General features: G+C 62.7%; 1 protein-coding gene across 1 annotated transcript in view; it reads left to right on the top strand.

Moving 5' to 3' along the window:
- Positions 1-6: 6 nt before the first annotated feature.
- HTR1B (5-hydroxytryptamine receptor 1B) overlaps positions 7-271 on the top strand; it is a gene marked incomplete at its 5' end in the record, with an annotated part of 1,123 nt that continues 858 nt past the window's right edge. The window contains 1 exon segment of the mRNA XM_029087253.1: positions 7-270. Within this exon segment, the coding sequence (XP_028943086.1) occupies positions 7-270 (264 nt within the window).

The raw sequence follows: 271 nt of genomic DNA on the forward strand, positions 1-271 counted from the left end.
CTGCTCCCCGCCAACGACTCTTACCACGGCCGAAACTGCAGCGTCCAGGAAGGGATCTACCAAGATGCCACCCCCCTCTCCGGGAAGATCGTGCTCGCCGTCCTCCTGGCGCTCGTCACCCTGGCCACGGTGCTCTCCAACGCCTTTGTCATCGCCACGGTCTACCAGACGAGGAAACTCCACACGCCGGCCAACTATCTCATCGCCTCGCTGGCTGTCACCGACCTCCTCGTCTCCATCCTCGTCATGCCCATCAGCCCCATGTACACTG

This window comes from Antrostomus carolinensis, unplaced genomic scaffold (assembly GCF_000700745.2).
Source record: "Antrostomus carolinensis isolate BGI_N321 unplaced genomic scaffold, ASM70074v2 scaffold49431, whole genome shotgun sequence".
Classification (NCBI taxonomy): domain Eukaryota; kingdom Metazoa; phylum Chordata; class Aves; order Caprimulgiformes; family Caprimulgidae; genus Antrostomus; species Antrostomus carolinensis.